Raw genomic sequence first — 17,318 nt, 5'->3', positions numbered from 1 at the left:
CTTATATTTTTAAGTACAACACCATTAGTAAGTAATCAGATATCAGATTTACACAATATGTATACTATATGAATTTTGTTCAAAAATACTAGTTTCAAATCTATTAGTTGAGCACACTTTATCAGAATTTATTTGTTTTTAAATTACTATTACATATTATATACAATGTATTTTCCCCAAAGGGGATGGGTTTATAATCGGGCATGGGCTTATCACCAATAATATACAAAAAATGTGGTGCAAGTATCTCCTGGAGCTCAAGGAAAAACGTAACAAATTATTCTGTATTAATTTTATAATAGATAATTTGCAATTAATCTTAAAACAAATCTTAGTGGAATTTTAAACTGCTCTTGTAGAAAACTCATACATGATGTCGCAACTGTCATTCCAGAATAAGATGACATACAATAAAGCAAGATACGGAAGTGACTATATACATACGTTAACATTTGTATCGAGTGAACAACAGTAATGACAACACATTGTGATTGTAGGCGTGATGAGGTAACATTTTATCAATCATTCCCAATAAATCTTATAAAAAAGAATCATCTTCTTAATGAGACAATGACTTAAGGAATATAGGAATAAACCAAGGTCATCATCAAATTTACACACTTAACTGTGTTTCTGGTTTTACTTAACTATTTGTTTTCTAATCATTGAAAAAAAAGCATCAAGTTGCTATCTTATACAGAAAATTCATTGTTAAATATGGTGGGTTTTTTTAAGTTTGAATAACCTGCCACAATATAACAGGGCCCAGTTGTTCAAAAGGTGGTTAGCTGAATCAGAGTTTAACAACATATTTCAACCTTTAATAATTTCGCCAATATACATGGTAAAATCACTCAACTGAAGTTCTGATATCTAGAAAGTTGTAACTAATTCAAAGGTTAAGTCTTATAGATACACAAAAGTTAAGATTTGCGCTAATCACCTTTTGAACCGCTGGGCCCAGAGGTTTAATTTTGTATATGATTCAGGCTCTGTAATTCAACTGATTTCAGGATTCATCCTTCCAAAATATTACAATAGGGCAATATGTCAAGGTCTGTTTTAAATCATTTCACTTCAAACATTTCAGTAAAAGTATTAGAAAAAATTATACCTATATCACAACCACACAAAAATAACACTTATATGGTTTAAAATATTTCTTATATTTTTCAAAATGGCTCAAAACAATTTGAGTACAGAAGAATATTTTTTTTGAACTTCCGAATTTCACATTGATTGTGTAATACAAAAAGTAGTTGTAAAACAAAATAAAATCAACACAGAGAGTACTTTTGGTATGTATAACAAACAAAAAATCAAAATATTACAAGCATGGCACAATTAAAATTTAAGTTTCAGAAAATGCATGTAACCATGATGAACACACAAATTTAGAGACAAAATCAAATTTCTTGTGTGGAAAAAAAAAATGCAATCACAAAAAGCAACCTGAAAGGTAACATTTGTTGGCAATACTAAATGGAATAAACTCTAACCTTCCCCTACATCTATTATTGTCTGCTGTTAATGACACATTCTAGCTTGTTTACAAGTACAACTGTTGTTGACCATCCTAAATGACAATAAAAATTATAAACGTGTTTCCTACAAACTGATAATATATGTCATGACATCAGCTCCTTACTTGCCCTCTAAAACTGTTGTTGACCAATCAATGATGGCGTCTGCTCCAAAGTTGTTCCCCAATTGTTTCTGATCCATCTAAATGACACATGCTACTAACTTGCTCTCTACCACTGTCCCTGACCCATCTTTAGCTCCAAACCAGTCCCTATACATAAATACATCTACTTAACAATATTATTTGTAGATACTATTGACATTTTGAAAATATATACGAATAAACTACTGTTTCATCTATTGCTTGATATAAATAAGTATAAGTCATTCTATAGATTTGATAAGAAAATATACCATAAATAGTAAACAATTAATATACATGTATGTCCTATCTAAATTAAAATATATTATGCATAGGAGGCCATTCACTGCAGAGGTCAACATCAATTTACCCAGATCTGGAGAGGTCAACTGGTGCTCTTGGTTGAAACCTGTCTTGAGCTTTAGCGGCCTCTGTATGTACAATCACTTGAAACTATGTATCATTGAAAGATACAAGTAACATAATAGCTCAGACATCCTATACAATGTAACTAGATCATTATTCCACAGAAAACCCATTGTAGTAACTAAATATGTTGTATTACAGGTACATTTAAAATATCTATTAAAATGGTAAGCAGATTTACGTTGACATAAATCCACACAACAATATGTGTATAGTGCAGTGTCAAAAATCAAGAATATAAAGTTACCCTGTCAAATCTGTCCTTTACTAGAAATTTATATTAAGTAATTCACTTAAAGTTACTCAATCTTTCCGCTCTATAAAATAGATGATGTAGATTGGCATAATTAATTCTGAAAATGTTGATACTGAAATTATGTTTGAACACAGTGACCAAGATTTTACAAGCGTGTTTCAAAAAGATTGTCCAAAAATATTAGGGTTGGCATTAAAAGCAAGAATATGTTGGGCGAGAAAAACAGATCTGACCTAGTTGTCTCTCGAAATACTGTAAATGATTTTCGTGTTAAATACTTGTACAGAGAGAAAACTATTGTTTGCCATTTTGCTCTTCCGTGTGCGAGTTCCTCCTATGATAGTCTAGATTCCTCTGTACACTTCCAATTTTAGTATAAGAAAATATTCAATATTAGTATTGTTTCGTACACAACCTGTACTTGAACAATAATCATTATGCTTGGTTATTGTTACGGTAAAAGTCTCCATGAGCCTATGATTATCACACATGATTTTGATCATTTACCATATGGACATATCAGAATTGTGGGCTTATAGATGATGGACACTGCATCCTAAAATAAGACTTATTTTCCTGCAGTGATAGCAGCCACAATCCCCCCACAGCACGTCAGGAAGCAGATGAGCCCCGCCAAGATGTACGTAGAAGTAATGATCCAGAACGCAAAGTAGTAACAGGTAGGATGGCAGTACAAGGGAGAGGTGTCGTTAGTACTGAAGTTACCGTAGGTACGATACACCCACACATTTCCTGTAAACAAGACAACATGATGTTACAATATTTATAAGGTAACACCCTAACCAATGTTTTAAATAAGATTACAACTTGCCAGGCGAACTGCACACATGCACATTATCTGTGCATATCAGGGTAAAAAAAAATCAAGAAGGTATCACATAGCCCTATCTAGCTAGAATAAGCCAAAGGTACTTAACAATACAGAGATTTGTAATACAAGTCATACAATCATACAGTTTGAGGATTTCACATCCTTATCAGACACTACTGGTCCTATACTACATGGATGAATATCCATTTAAGTGTTCTGTTTCACAGTGGGACAGTGCTAACATTATCTTTTTTCCATAGTGCCACCTTAGTTGAATGTCATAACACAGACACTGTAGCACCCAGCCCAGACCATTGTATACTCTAGCCGGGCTTATAGAGTTGTGTTGGCACTTTTTCTGACAATCCATGTTATACCAATTTCATCAACTGAACCTCTGTCATCTCCACGGAGGTCTGGAGTATTAACCCCTTGGCCAAAGCCATTCTCACAAGACAACAAATGGCTGCTATGTAAGGGTTAGGGCTAAGATCATGCTTACTAAACCAAGCAGGTTAAGAAGTTACTAAATACATAATATGTGATTTTGTCAATCCCCTAAAGTGAAACAAGCCACAATGCCTGCACATATTATTGACACAAAGATAAGCACCCCAAAGATGTAGACTGAGGTAATGATCCAATATGCAAAGTAGAAACAGGTGGGGTGGCAATACTGTGGGGAGGTCATGATCATGTCAGTATGGAAGAATTTTGCAGTACCTATACATTCCCTGAAAACTAGAAATCATCATGTTACCCCGGAAACAGTACACCCACACACAATCTCTGTAAACAAGAGGTCATCATACATTCTCTGTTAACAAGAGATCAATGTGTTCCCATATCCACAGTATAACATAGATGACAACTCAGGTATCAACATCAAATATACACATTATAAGAGAATTGTTTTACAGGGCAGGTGTGGGTGTACCATGTCCATAGTTACATGACAACTCTTTTGTTTACAGGGAATCGGTGGGTGAACAGTATCCATGGCAACAGGATGACTGTTGTTAACAAACATAACATAGAACATACATTAACCTTATTCAGCATTCAATTACAAAATGAGGGGTAAAATATTCATAGATAAAACTTTTATCCGAAGTTCTGGTATAAAAAAGTATCATGCTAATGTAGCAGAACTGGACTGGGTCGATCGTCGGCGACCAGATAGCTCAATTGGTAGAGCGTCCGTCCAGAGATCGGAGTGTCCCGAGTTCGAACCCTGGTCTGGCCGTTGCATTTCTCTTTCTCCTGTTACACTATGATAGATACAATGTATCTATGGTCAATGTAAACAAATAGGCATGCATGTTACCACAAACCCTATACATGATTCATTCTAAGCAATAGGGTACCATGGATACAAACTCAACATGTTCCATGTAGATACAAGACCCAACATGTCTGTTGTTAACAAGACAGTATCATGCTACCATAGATAAAAGACCAATTTAACATGGCCATGTCAACAAGCTGACATATTCAAACATAAAAAGGGTGAAACACACGTTTTATGACACTGTGGTGGAGAAAACATACAGCAAACACAATCATCCCCATAGAACAAAGATATCATTTCAGTTAATGTTAGAAGAATTTGTTTGAGTATCCTCTCTGGGCTGTAGCACGTAAATTCCTACAGAGGTTTTGTACATGCAGTAAAATATATAACTTCCCACCACAGAGCCCAATATAAGGGTATATTCTTGTAACAATCTACAAAGACCTCTCAGTGCGATGAGCAGGACTGATACATCTATCAAAATGCCATACTCATAAAAAGCAACAGACCCTGTCTATTTGCAAGGAAGGATTTTGTTTCAATCCCTGACCAGTTTGACACTTAGTGTATAGAGTAAAGGTATTACCTGCAATAAACCAGGCGAACAAAAAGCAGTTCAGTAGCATGTCTCCTGGATTAGTTTTCATATGTTTTTGGTCATCATCCTCTCCTGCCTCTTTCTTGTTCCTTATTTTCTGTACTAGACTGGACAGATTCTTGATGATCCCAAACGCCCCGGCCACCAGAAGGTAGATGGGGATATACCTCTCCACTGGACAGTCGTTCAGATACACACCTCCTGGCAACCGAGAATCAAATATGATCAGTTTAAAAGTTATAAGTGAGGATTATTTGAATATTTTTTTTCTGGGTGTGTAGAATATTTTGCAATTTTTGCCAATTTCCCAGGCAACCATATACAAAAGGTGACCCCAAAATGATCCTTATAAGATTTTTGTTGAAGCTGGCCTAAAAATATTATTAAGTGCAATAGTTATGGCTCAAACAAGAATATTGGATAATGACCTTATGATCTCGGAGGAATTCCATTCCAACCCCCCACTGTATACTGTACATGTACGAGAGCATGCTCAAGAACTGAGGTCGGAAAAGTACACAGATGGCAGAGGTATCTCAAATCAGGTTCATTGATAGATCTATCAAGTTTCTGTATGCTTTAAGTACTATGTATGAGAACTCTTTGCCTATGTACATATTGTATACTGAGGACAGATAAGCTATTTTGACCTTGGCAATGACTCCAAAATACTATTTCATTATTTTAGTGCCAAGCAAACAGGGTTTTTTGGTATAGTTCAGTTATTGCAAAAAAATACATGTATTTCCTTTTTAAATGTAGCTCAACATTTGCTAAGTGACTTACCTATGATGGTCATGGCAATGGGAACGGCCAACAAAATCCCAAATAAGATGGTACAGGCCACTGTGAAAAAAACAAATGTGTCTTAATTCATTTGTTATACATTGCTTGAAATAAGTACTGTTTTATAAAGCTGAACATGTATTTTTACATAATAATAATAATGATTCAAGGTTCTTATAAACCGCTATATCACAACCTAGTTTGTAGGTCGTCTCAAAGCAGTTCACAAATTATTATCCGTGGTTATAGGGCATTTGCTCAGCCAATATTGTTCTCAACTCCTTGTGGAGCCCATTCCCCTGAAATTATAGCTGCAAATCAGATGCCTTGGCAGCCATCTTTATTCCTGAAACTTAGAAGTTGGTCACTGAATATAAAATACACCTCCTATATTTGTCTACCACAAGGTATGAACAGAGTTGGCCCAAAGAAGTTAAAACCCTACTTGTCTTAAACTCATCCAGTGTCTTCTCAGACAGCGTCCAATCAAACAGCTTCCAATCAAATAGCTTCTAGTCAAACAGCATCCAATCAAACAGCTTCTTGTCAAACAGCATCCAATCAAACAGCACCTAATCAAACAGCGTCCAATCAAACAGGACCTAATCAAACAGCATCCAATCAAACAGGACCTAATCAAACAGCGTCCAATCAAACAGCTTCCAGTCAAACAGCATCAAATCAAACAGCATCCAATAAAACAGCTTCCAGTCAAAAAGTTGTTAGCTATAGTCAAACAAGAACCTGTTCAATGTCCCATTAAGCTAGTCTAGACATGGAACCAAACTTATCATATGTCTGACTTGTAATACAGGAGGATGAGCAAGTCTTTACTTACAGGTTCCCATCAGAATGCCCACAAAACTCTTGGCAAACTGGGCATTGTTAGCAGAGGAGGCTTTGGCAGCCTTCATCTTCCCAAACAGTGAATCGTACGATGGAGGAGGCTCTGAGAATTAAAACATGTTCATCAGCATCCTGATCATACAAACACAGAAAAAGTCATAACAATGAGTTCATTCGAAGTAAAGCAAAAATTGGAAAAATTGGAAAAATATTATTTTTGAGTTGGTATGAAATTCAAATCGTTTGAAACTACATTGTAGAATCATACCAAAGGAAACAAGCTTGTACAGCAACGAAACATGTAACAAATAGCGGTACCATGTGATCATAACTGATTAATTCCTTCAACAAATGAAAGCTGTGATAACTTAATGTTTTGCAAAATTAAGACTTGATTAAGTAGTCTTTTTATACAAATTTTGGTGACATGTCTGGTGACCAAGACAGAAATAAATATTAAAATTTCTCCGATTCTACCATTATAGCCATTAGCACCATAGGGAGGAAGGCCCTCAGGCATGTCCACTGCAGACTCGTCCGTGGCTGTGGCATTGTAAGATGGAGGTGAGTCCTTGTAATATGACAGAAAACAAGTTCAGTTAACTTTAAAACACTCAAATCTAATTCAAAACCTATAGCTATCACTCATAATGGGCTTACACCTTGAGTGTAACAAAATAAACGATACATACAATTATATATCTAAATATAGCTGGGTAGTTCAATGCAACTTAGACCTTATAATTAGATGTATAGTAGCTATGTTGTAACATTTACTCACTCAAGTCATAATACACATACCTTGAACTATTAACCTGCTCAAAAGTTTCATTTTATACATTGAATCTGTGTAGGACATTTCAGTGAAACTGATATGAAGCATGATGTAGCAAAGCAATGTGACATTATTTTTTAACAAAGAGCATGCTTCTGACCACACCACAAGCTTTTTATACCAACCTCATAAGCTTAAGACATATACTGTTTCTGCATAACACAATACTAAATTTTACCTTTTGTTTCACTTGTGAGAGAAATTTGAAATCATATTCTAGTCTACACATCTGTTTAAATTCAATTAAGTGTAAGATGATGTGCTATTGGAGGATATTTTCTTTGAAATGTTGGAATACAAATACATACTTAAAATAACATTGTGAGAGACAGGCCCTACCGGTAATATATGCTCACATGAGTTTCATGGGCCTGAATGTTACAGAATATCTTTCTATAAAGTTTATTATCGATCACTGCAACTATTCTCGAGAAGCAGAAATATTTCAGCTAATCTTAAGGCAAAGAATCTATCATCAATTATCACATCAAAATGAAAAGGGAACAGTCAGAATCTCCTACAGAACATCCATATCTAGTTTGAAGTCAATCACTGTAGTTGTTCTTGATAATTGAAACTGTCACAGCCAATCAGGTGTTGGCTTTTGTGGAATTTAAGATTGACACGAAAAGTAAGAACACTTGGAAAGAACCTCATACAGAACAATTATAACAAGTTTGAAGTTGATCACTGTAGCTGTTCGAGGGAAGAAGTCGAAAATGTCTCAGCCATTCAGAAGACAGATTGGTACCCAAACGGAGAATAGGGTGCTCATATAGAACTTTTGGATTGTCATGAAAAAAAAAAACACATGGTTGTGACCTACTAAGGAACAAGTACTAATTCTGGAGTTATTCATTTCAGCGGTTCTTAAGGAATTGAAAATGTTCAATTGGTAACACACGACGATAAAGAAAACGAATAGCAATAGCTTACATGATAAATCATGTAAATTATAAATCTGCACCAGTTTAAATGATACCCATGATATATCAATATATGATAACATCATGTAGGGAGCTGCAATTTACAGAATTGATACAAATTGTGGTATTATTTATAAATACAAAGCAGCTACATCGCTATGCATTAACTAGTCTGGTTAATACAGGTACATATCAGGGTTAACACTCAAGTCTGTAATATACAGCTGACAGACACATGATGCATTAACTAGTCTGGTTAATACAGGTACATACCAGGGTTAACACTCAGTCTGTAATATACAGCTGACAGACACATGATGCAGAAACTAGTCTAGTTAATACAGGTACATACCAGGGTGAACACTCAGTCTGTAATATACAGCTGACAGACACATGCAATAAGGACTAGTTAGTTCAGGTAAAAAGTAATAGTACTGCAAGTCCAGGTGAGTATTATGATATTAGAAACAAGTGCTAATTGTAACAGAGACTGTTGTAAATTCTTTCAAATCTGGGCAAAAATATAGCTGTCCAAAATGGAATTACATTAAGAGCAGATTCTACAAGTATTTTTATTTATACTATTTCAATGTTAACACTATTCTTACCTCAATTTACTACAATTGCTGAGGCACGAAGAGAAAACAAACAAATCTGATAAAGATTAAATTGGAAAACTTAGGAAAAAAATCATTTAGGGCTACCATAGAAAAAAGAAGAGAGAGTACAATCATCTAATATGTAATAATGTACAAAGATATGACAGTTGAACTATATACTGGTAGTTTTTTCAGTATTTGTAAAAAGAAAAATATGTCATATTCATTCTGAATGAGGTGTCCTGTTTTTCCACAAGGCAACTCACCCATTTGAGTAAAATGTTGTAAATGCTAGGTATTTTGTTAAAAATGACAAACACATGGAATGCAAACTTCAATTGAGATAAAAACCAACATTTGTAATGTGCAGAATAATGTAGAAATCTAAATCTTCAAAAGAAAAATTCTCAAGAAAATGTAACAATAATAGCTATTATAAAACCACTTGTAGATAATAATATATAAGATAGCCTGAAATAACTGACTATCTCCCTTAAATATCTGGTGTCTCTGACTTGTATAAAAGGGAAATATATATCAAAAACAAGCTTGCACCCATTTTTGAAAATTTTCCTTAAAAACATCTACAAATGTTGAAACAGTCCTGTTTACAAATCAAAACAAAAAAAACTGAAGAACAAAAAACAGTGGTTTAACTTAAAGGTACCTGAAAACAAAAGTGCAGAAATGTTAGGTTTACTAAAGCTATTAGTACAGTGATAATAACCCAGGCCAACACTCGCTGAGATACATAGAAATAAACATCAGAAAACTTGGGATATGCATAACGTTAATTCTACTACTAAAAACACAATCCTATTTGATTTACCTGCATCACTGCATTACCATCACTGGGTGCCTAAAAAGAAGGAATTCACTTAATGTCACATAATTAATGTAAAAAGCAGTTACAAGCATGTTAACTTTACATTTACAAGCAGTTAACTTTAACACTGGCAAAATATGCTAACTTCAGCATGTATGGCCCAATCTATCTATTTCAGCAACTGTTATAGCTGCCAGTGATTGAAATTTGTCGTTAACCAGGAAGCTCACTCACAACTTTTGTTCTCTTAATCAGATATAATATGAATGAACATCTGAGCAAATGAATCAGAGAAGATACTCACAGTAGAAGACAAACAATCAGTGATACATGGACTAAAGGGATTTGTTTTTAACAACATCTTGGTTAATATCATTGTACTTTTAAGAGAGGCAAACAGATCTGCATCCAGAAATTTTCAAGTAAGGGATATTTTAAAGGTGTCAGGTTGTTTCGCCCTAACTCAAAATTGCCTTAGGTAGTTTCTTGCTAGGTTGATTCACTCTAAAACTACTTTTAAGGCGAAGCTTAAGCTTTTTCAGGCATGTTAAGTAGTGTATGGCTACTAAAATCACATTTAAAGATTTCGTTTGACCCTTACAATTGGTCAAGATCTGCACATAGCATAATGTGTTACATTTGAAAATCTCCTGACAACGCAATTATTCATGAAACACAAAGTTTTAATCATTTAAAAATTTAAATTGATATTTATAACTTAAGAATATATATTTATAGTAGGGCAAAACAACTTTAGGCAAACTGGATTAAGGTTCAAATGACCCATGGTGCAAATAGGATTTAGGGCAAAACAACCCTAATCCTATTTTAACTGGCATATTAAATACATGTATATTTATACGAATGAAAATGTTTAGTTCAATTTGCAGCCATGGTGCAGATCAATTTAGATTTCAAAAAGACCCAAACGATAAAAATCTTATGATAAGGGCAGTTATAAGCAGAAAATTTGAACCACCAACACAGTGACACTTTAGAATCAAAATATGTCTCAGCCAATGGAAGGTAAAGGTGGCCATCTTGAATTTTCTATTCCAGACAACAACAAAACAGTTATTTTGCCATTAAAAAAAACACATGAATGTTAAATAAGTCTAAAGAGACCAATAATTACAAATTTCAAGAGAAATTTAGCCTGACAAATTGATGTATATCCCTCAAACCATTTTCTGAAGTGGCATTTCTTTAGTTGATGATTACAGTAGACGGTATATTTTTGGCTATTCGACATACACACACACACACACACGCACACACACACACACACACACATACTCTAAATACACATATACCAGTATTACGATTATAGGTTTCGTGGAAGGGAGACTGGGTGGGGATTCAGCAAAAAAGAGTACTGAAATCAAAACTCTTTAGTCGGAAAGCACTGTCAGTACTGAAACGAAAGTAAGGTGTGACTAAGGCATACGTCGTTCTTTCAAATAAAGTTAAACGTATTGCTACCTCCGAATATTTTTATTCCTAACTTACCAATTTGGTTTCTTCTTCTGCCATTGCTTGAATTAGGTTTAAGTTTAAGCTTAAGAAATATAAGTTTCAGCAATTTCGTTTCCGCGTTCATGCAACCTAAACCAAAGCGTCCTTATGACTTTGACTGCTTTGTCGAGGCTAGGCCTAAAGTTCGGATAATTAGTAATCCGCATATTTTTAAGGTTAAATAAGACAAGTAATTTTAAAGTCCTTTTATATCATAATAAGGTTAAAATGGATAGCATATCATATATCATCAGATTTGCTGGAATGGATTTTTTCCAATAAAGGAAAATGGAGTTAATATTAACATCCATGGGCACGACAGAAATGCATCCATCAACAAATACCTGAATACTGAGCAACCTACTGTGACAAATGCAAATGACATTTTGCATGCAACAAAAGGCATTGCGAAAGTGCTGAAGGTGGTGACAACAGGACCAAAAAAGATGCATGGAGTTACGTGACATAGTGAACTTTCAGTGAAATACCAACAATGGCAATTATCACAGTGATAATCTTAAATAAGTATTTCTACAAACAAAATCGTATATATACTCACAGTAGATACTCTGTAAATGGTTTATTTATTTATATCTGTCACTATATTTCTAGCATAGTGATTTGTGTACATGTGTGAAGTGGAATTAATGTAGTAATATTCAGGGTTGTTTCATTTCGAGGACATTGTGTAGGTATGTATATAATATTCTCAGTCAAAATTATACAAATAAGCAGTGTGTGTTGTTTCTTTGTTTACCAATTAAGATAATTTTATCAAAATAAGATCATATCATATTTAAGTATGTTAATATCATTACAGAATATAAAAAAAATCTAGATTTATAAAGAAACTATCTCCTTGTTATACTTGTACATGGTATGTGGTAATCATTGCCATAGCAGTGGTCACTCATCTATGAGACAAAGATCGCCTATAGCTATCGGCCAGCATCAGACCCTTAGTTACCACTGTCACGTGCCCGTGTTTGTATTGCTGCCAACCTCCAAGATCCCCCTCCTTCAATTACACGCTTGACTCCGGTAGGGGCCCACATTTAGCCGGTCTTTATATCGTATCTTCAAATTCCAATTTAAGTAACATGTATGGCAAGCCAGCTTAACATTTATTCAAGGTGCAATGTCGATCCTGTATTTCATCGAATTATATAAGATATCTAATATAATTATATAAGATATCATATATACAATAAAGATATCTTATATCTATATAGTATATGAGATATCTTATATAATATATAAGATATCTTATATAATTGAAATCTCGTTGCTATATAAGATATCTGATATAGAATGAGATTTCGTGGCATTAAAAACCAGAAACTAATTTCTCCCTCGAGAATCATTCGGAGCACATTCAGGATTGCATTGGGCGCAATGGCGGAGAGGGATGGTTCGATGGTATTGAACAATGTATTGAGAAGGTCGAACAGTTCCTTACAACAAGCCTACTGTCCCTACGTAGATCCTCGAGATATTCCGGACGGGGAGCCTTCATTTTCGAAATTTTGTTAAAATCTCGTTCCTATATAAGATATCTTATTTAGTAACGAGACTTTAATTATATAAGATATCTTATAAAGCTATATGAGATATCTTATATGTTATATAAGATAACTTATGTAGAAAATTAAATTAGATATCTTATATACGATATAAGATATCTTATATATCATATAAGATATCTTATATAGCATCTCATTTAATTTCTATATAAGATATCTCATATAGTATATAAGATATCTTATATATTATATAAGATATCTCATATACTACATAAAAAATTCATTGGGAATTTACTTTTCAGTATGATAACGCTTTGGTTGCGTTTTTGGTAATTATTATACTTTTAATGTCTCCACCCAGGGTAGAACCAGAGACTTCTGACTTACTAGGATGAATTCACCATTTCTAAGTCGGTAGAACGCGCGTAATTGTTTTAAAATACATGTTAAATTACATATTTCATGGAAATTATATGAATTTGAGCTTGTAAATGTCATGCTTTAAGGACCGGATCGTCTAATTTTAAATATAAGTGGAAGGCATGGCAGACCTATAATATAAATTCTTGCCGTGAATGAAATAACTCCAGCCTTTAGCTATTTTTGTCATAACGTGCTTTGTCACTGAAGCGCAACACGTTTCCATTTTTCCTTTTCACTTATTTTTTTTAAGTTAAATCGTAAATTGACAGGACTATAACTTAAATTAAAAGCACTAAAGCCGACTTAGACAGCTGGGACAGTCTCTATAGTTCTGGCACCGACCTTGAGCTAGAGAGCCATTGTTTGCTGACTCTTTGGGGACAAGACGATTAGTTCCATCTTTTCCTGATTAAGTTGGCGTTCATCCAGGTACTGATGTCTGTCAGACAGGCTTCCAGATTTTCTTAAATTGTATCATAACTGTCCCTTGGTTTTATGACCATGTAAATGTGTGTGTCATCAGCATAGCAATGATAGCGAAGGCTATGGCGACGACAAATCTCTCCGGTCGGTTTGGAATAAAGGCAATATTTTCTTGGTCTTAATACCCATGGGGGTAACCCGATACTCGCTATTTCGCTTACGTCAGAGTAATACTCGCTGTTTGGATTACGTCGGAGCAAAAAGCTAGTTTTGCGCCAAATACGGCTTACGGCAGAGTAAAATGCTCACATGTTGGAAGAACGTGAGAGGTATTTATGCGCATTCTTGAATAAATACTGAAAACTTACCATTGTAACTCAGTCGTTGTGCTATAAGTATGTCTTAAGCTGCTATATCAATATTTTAATTTTTAGATTGAATTGGTTTTGACTGAATAATCATATATACATACCGACATCGGTTTACATACAGCTTTGTGGAGATTTGAATGTAATAACTATATAATTAAATTACTTTTACGCAACGCATGTTTTGGCCAATGACCTTTCAACAAAACAACATTAAATAGTCTGAACTAAACACAAGTTTCAGCGATATGTATGCTCATTTACAAACTGGAATGATACGGATTACGGTCAAACAATCATATTTTATTTAACTGAAAATCAATATTTTAACATTTTTTTGAATTATTACACAGCATCACATAGGAACACACTGAATGTTTAAAATTGACTTTCTTAATTTTTCTAGATCTGAGACTTCCCAAAAGTTTAATTTTTTCTTCTTCTGGGTTTTAGTACCACACTCATTCCAAACTTGGCCGTCCTTTGGGGTAGATGTGCATCAGTTATATAGACCGAATATGTTTGTAATTAGGAAATCTAGACAGGTGCTATCGGAATAAAATAATTATCAGACAATTATATAAATTTACACTCTTATTCATATCATATATATTTCCTTCACCACACACTGCAGCTCGCTCATGTATGGTGTGACTATCAAAAAACAAAATCACATGACTAAACAAATGATGTATGTTTCCAATGGAAAATTCTATTGTCAAATGAAAAACAATTATTCTGTCTCGGCATCACTTTAGTTCAACTAACAGGTTATAATTAATAACTAGAAATTTAAGAAAAAAACTTACATGGTAAGCTGCTTAATAAGGGGCAGTAACTCCTATTTAAAGAGAGGGAGTTCGAAATGCTCGGTGACGCGACCTCACAACCTTTAATAACTAGAACTGTAAGCCAAAGGCTAACTATAATACCCCCGCTCCTATATAAACCAGAACTGTAAGCTAAAGGCTCAGTAAGGTAAAGCAATCCATTGTCTCCCACCAGTAATGATTTATTTATTCACCGAGCTATACACTTACTAAATAATATAGGTAACTGACATACTTTCTGTACTCCTTCCAAATGGCAAAACAAACTTGCAAACCAAATCTTGTTAGCCCAAATGAACCATTCAGTTTTGTTGAAATCGTCATAGTAGTTGAGGGTGGGCCATAACTCTTTAAAAAGAGTCGAAATGAAAATAAGATACTACCCTGATGCACGACATTAGAGGGTAATTACCATATCTGTAAACTTTAATTGAAATCGGACCAGGAGTTTAGGGGACAGACAAAGTGTGTTTTTCAACAAAGGACCATAACTCCTTTTAAAGGGTCGAAATAGAAAAGTACTACTTGGATGCACAACATCAGGGGGCAGTTACCATATCTGTAAACTTTGAAATTGGCCGAGTTGATTAGGAGAAGTTGTCAGGAATAGGAGTTTTCACGAAAGGGCCATAACTCCATAAAAAGGTGTCGGAAAAAAATACCTGGATGCACAACATCAGGGGGAAGTTATCATATCTGAAAAATTCCGTTGAAATAGACCCACAGGTTTGGAGGAGTTGTCTGGACAAATGTTTTTTCAACAAAGGGCCATTACTCCGTAAAATAAAAGTGAGAATGAAAATATAATACCTGGATGCACAATATCAGGTGGTAGTTATCATATCAGAAAACTTTCGTTGAAATTAGAAGGAGTTGTCCGGACAAAGATTTTTCAACAAAGGGCCATAATTTTGTAGATAAAGGCTCAAAATGAATAAAAATAAGTCCAGAAAGCACAACTTCAGGTGGTAGTTACGATATCTGAAAACTATCGTTAAAATTGGCCCCGTAGTTTTGAAGGAGTTGTCCGTACAAAGATTTTTCAACAAAAGGCCATAATTTTGTAAATCAAGGCTCAAAATGAAAAAAATAAGTCCTGAAAGCACAACTTCAGGTGGTAGTTACGATATCTGAAAACTTTCGCTGAAATTTGCCCCATAGTTTTGAAGGAGTTGTCCGTACAAAGATTTTTCAACAAAGGGCCATAATTTTGTAAATCAAGGCTCAAAATGAATAAAAATAAGTCCAGAAAGCACAACTTCAGGTGGTAGTAACGATATCTGAAAACTATCGTTAAAATTGGCCCCGTAGTTTTGGAGGAGTTGTCCGTACAAAGATTTTTCAACAAAGGGCCATAATTTTGTAAACAAATTAACAAGTTGTCATAGAGACTGTTTCCATGGAGATAAACTTCTAAACGCCGGGACACAGCTTTTTTCAAGATTTTAGACAGAAAAGGTAAATTTGATACTAGGCGGTAGTTCTTCAACTCCTCCTTGTCCATTCCAGGCTTCTTCAACAATGATCTAACATGTGCCTTCTTGAAACATAATGGAACTTTTGACTCAGCCAATGATTTGTTCATAATTGAGGTAATCAAAGGAAGCAAAGCTTCAAGAGGTCTGTAGGAAGTGGATCAAGCTCACAGGACTTCGATTGTGAGGTCATAATGATATTGCGCAACTCGTCCTGGTGAGAGCTTTGTGAATGGTTCCCCATCACATTTAATGTCAGCAGTCATGACAGAGATGTCATTGTCAGCAGTAAAGTTAACTTCGCCAATATTTTTCCTGGTCGTGTTGATTTTATTCAGAAAGTAATCACTGAACTTGTTTGACAAGTACAGCTTGGCAGGATGATTTCACCTTTCTGACCCATTAGGTTTTTCGTGAGTTTAGAAAGCTGCCTATGGTCCTTAACACATTCTTCGAATCTTTCCGAATAATAAGCCTTCTTTGATTGAATGAAATGTGAGACAACTAGCCGACATTGTTCCCTATAAATCTGTTGGTGAACGGTTAATTTTGTATTTCGCAACCGTCTCTCTGCTTTTTTGCGGTTCTGTTTTCCTACGCGGAGATTTTCGTTATACCACGGGGCAGTAGATTGAAGGGCAGAAGAAGACTGAATGCCTTTGGTGAAATCTGGTATTGAAATTTCGCGGAATTTCCGGAAGTCACCTCCTTCCTTGCACGACCTGGCTAACTACAATTCAGTTTTGCTTGGACAGCAAGGTGGTCACCAGATTGGTTCCTTTTTACATCACTTAGACATGGATCAATCACTGAAATTGTTCCGTGAGTGACCGGGTTATCTCCCTTTGTTATGACCACATTCAGTGTGTGT

At 34.8% G+C, this 17,318-nt stretch overlaps 1 protein-coding gene across 2 annotated transcripts; it reads right to left on the bottom strand.

Moving 5' to 3' along the window:
- Positions 1–395: 395 nt before the first annotated feature.
- Positions 396–11,523, bottom strand: LOC110453903. 2 transcript variants are annotated; one of them, XM_021503118.1, is made up of 7 exons: positions 11,400–11,523; positions 9,894–9,923; positions 7,182–7,275; positions 6,697–6,807; positions 5,859–5,918; positions 5,061–5,273; positions 396–3,101 (listed from the first exon to the last, which is right to left on the bottom strand). In XM_021503118.1, exons 1-7 carry the CDS (start codon positions 11,421–11,423, stop codon positions 2,917–2,919), a joined length of 717 nt encoding a protein of 238 aa, XP_021358793.1. In that variant the 5' UTR covers positions 11,424–11,523; the 3' UTR covers positions 396–2,916. The 2 variants fall into 2 exon arrangements, with proteins under 2 accessions (XP_021358793.1, XP_021358794.1); XM_021503119.1 differs by lacking the exon at positions 9,894–9,923.
- Between the last annotated feature and the right edge of the window lie 5,795 nt (positions 11,524–17,318).

This window comes from Mizuhopecten yessoensis, unplaced genomic scaffold (genome assembly GCF_002113885.1).
Source record: "Mizuhopecten yessoensis strain PY_sf001 unplaced genomic scaffold, ASM211388v2 scaffold7547, whole genome shotgun sequence".
NCBI lineage: Eukaryota > Metazoa > Mollusca > Bivalvia > Pectinida > Pectinidae > Mizuhopecten > Mizuhopecten yessoensis.
The sequence above is the reverse complement of the archived record's forward strand: the minus strand, read 5'-3'. Positions and strand labels throughout refer to the sequence as shown.